This window comes from Aplysia californica, unplaced genomic scaffold (assembly GCF_000002075.1).
Source record: "Aplysia californica isolate F4 #8 unplaced genomic scaffold, AplCal3.0 scaffold00308, whole genome shotgun sequence".
In the NCBI taxonomy this organism is placed as follows: Eukaryota; Metazoa; Mollusca; class Gastropoda; order Aplysiida; family Aplysiidae; genus Aplysia; species Aplysia californica.
Genome location: NW_004797578.1, coordinates 554,551 through 556,342, shown reverse-complemented (window position 1 = coordinate 556,342; position 1,792 = coordinate 554,551). Strand labels below are relative to the sequence as shown.

The 1,792-nt window shown below is 42.6% G+C and overlaps 1 protein-coding gene across 1 annotated transcript in view; it reads left to right on the top strand.

Moving 5' to 3' along the window:
• LOC101860027 (protein HtrL) overlaps nucleotides 1-1,792 on the top strand; it is a gene marked incomplete in the record, with an annotated part of 10,284 nt that overhangs the window by 4,534 nt on the left and 3,958 nt on the right. The window contains 2 exon segments of the mRNA XM_035970698.1: nucleotides 333-498; nucleotides 1,078-1,088. Of these exon segments, the coding sequence (XP_035826591.1) occupies nucleotides 333-498; nucleotides 1,078-1,088 (177 nt within the window).

The following is a 1,792-nucleotide window of genomic DNA, read 5'->3' as shown; positions in this document are numbered from 1 at the left end:
CCCCCCCCATTTCCCCCCAAATTCCCTGTCTAAGACGGAATTTGTTTCTAGCTCCCTTGCGATTCCGTCTTACAGTACTTACACAGGTTTGACTGTAATTACACTTTGTATTACAACCCCAGGCGCCCGCAACACCTGAATTGCAATGTTAACCATGTATAACATCAAGAGAGACGTAAGATACACTCCCAAACAATGTGTACTTGTGAACACCACAAAGTTAGAATTTATATATATATTCATTCCTGCTCACGTAACAATAATTTATAACCATGTGTATACGACATATAATTAATATAAATATATCACGGTTTTTGCCTTTCTGCTTTCAGATGTTCCACCTGTCTCCTGCTCGCAGAAAGGTCGCCATCACAACAGCGGCCATAGTGTTTATCCTTATGACCATGACGCTCTACCGCTGGGGCTACCAGAACGAGAAGAAAACTATGGAGGATGCGTACATGGCGATGTCGTGGGAGGGTTTTGGGCCCGAGCGAGGTTAGTTGAAGGCCCAATTTATAAGAGCCTAATAACAGAGAACCCCCCCCCCCCCCCCCCCCCCCCGTGTGTTGTTTTCGCGCGGTCTCGTTTTTTCTGTCTCAAGAAAAAAAAAAAGGGGGGGGGGGGCATTAGCATCTGGAGTGCTTATGCACAGTAGAATTGTAATTGTAAATAGGCTGATTCATCAATGTCACACTCATAACTTCCTGAACTGCAACAGAGAACTGCTGCTTTTTCTTTCCTAATCCTTACTATCGTCATTTTCCTCTACTTCGTGTGTGTCACACTCTTGTGACCCGCTATTTCCGGGGTGCCTTGATAGTGGAAGCAGACTTTGTGCTGTTGAAGCTAGAGAGGTGAGCAGAGTAAGTCTGATTCTCTGTTAGGGTTTCTCTGTTGCCATCCACCCCTTGGCGCTCATATGACCTTATACAGTTGCGAGCGCCGTAAACCCTCTACTGAAACATACTATTTGCAGACTTTACCACATTTCCAGTCTGTTAGACCTTTCACAATAATTCCATGCCGGTTTTACAAGAACATATCTACAGTTAAATAATCTTTACCACGTTTCAGGCCTGTACAACAATGGTTTAAAAAATTCTTCCCCTTTGTTCGTCGTGTTTACAAGTACCCATGTATAGATTAAATTTTTGCCACAGTAACACAATGGTTAAAACCTTCACAACCATTTGCTACTTTTACAAGATCCTAGTCGTGGCGTCGGTAGCCTGGTGGATAAGCTGTACTGGACTCACAATCGTGAGATTGTGGGTTCACGGGTTCGAGCCTCAGCTCGTTCCGACGTTGTGTCCTTGGGAAAAGCACTTACTCGAATTTTCCGTTTTGCTCGGTCCTTTCTAAGATGGGCGTTAAACTTGGACGCCCCGCCTCTTAAATAACCTAAAAGTGTTGACAGTGGCGTGAAGTTAAACCTATACATGTGGGTGGATGGTGGGTGCTCCTGTGTAGCTTTCTCCTTTCTTTCTTATAAAAAATCTATCGCCTCTATCTCCCCTCCTTTTTTGTGTTTGTTACTCTCTTCTAACACCTCTAATCTTCGGCACTTATATGACCTTATTGTGTTGCAAGTGCCGTAAAATTCTTACTAAAACTAAAAACTATCTCCCCTTCTTCTTTTTTGTGTTTGTTACTCTCTTGTAACACCTCTAATCTTCCGCATTTATATGACCTTATTGTGTTGCAAATGCCATAAAACCTCTACTAAAACTAAAAACCCATCCCCATGTACAAGAAGCTATTTATACATTGTATATATATATAGTGTATA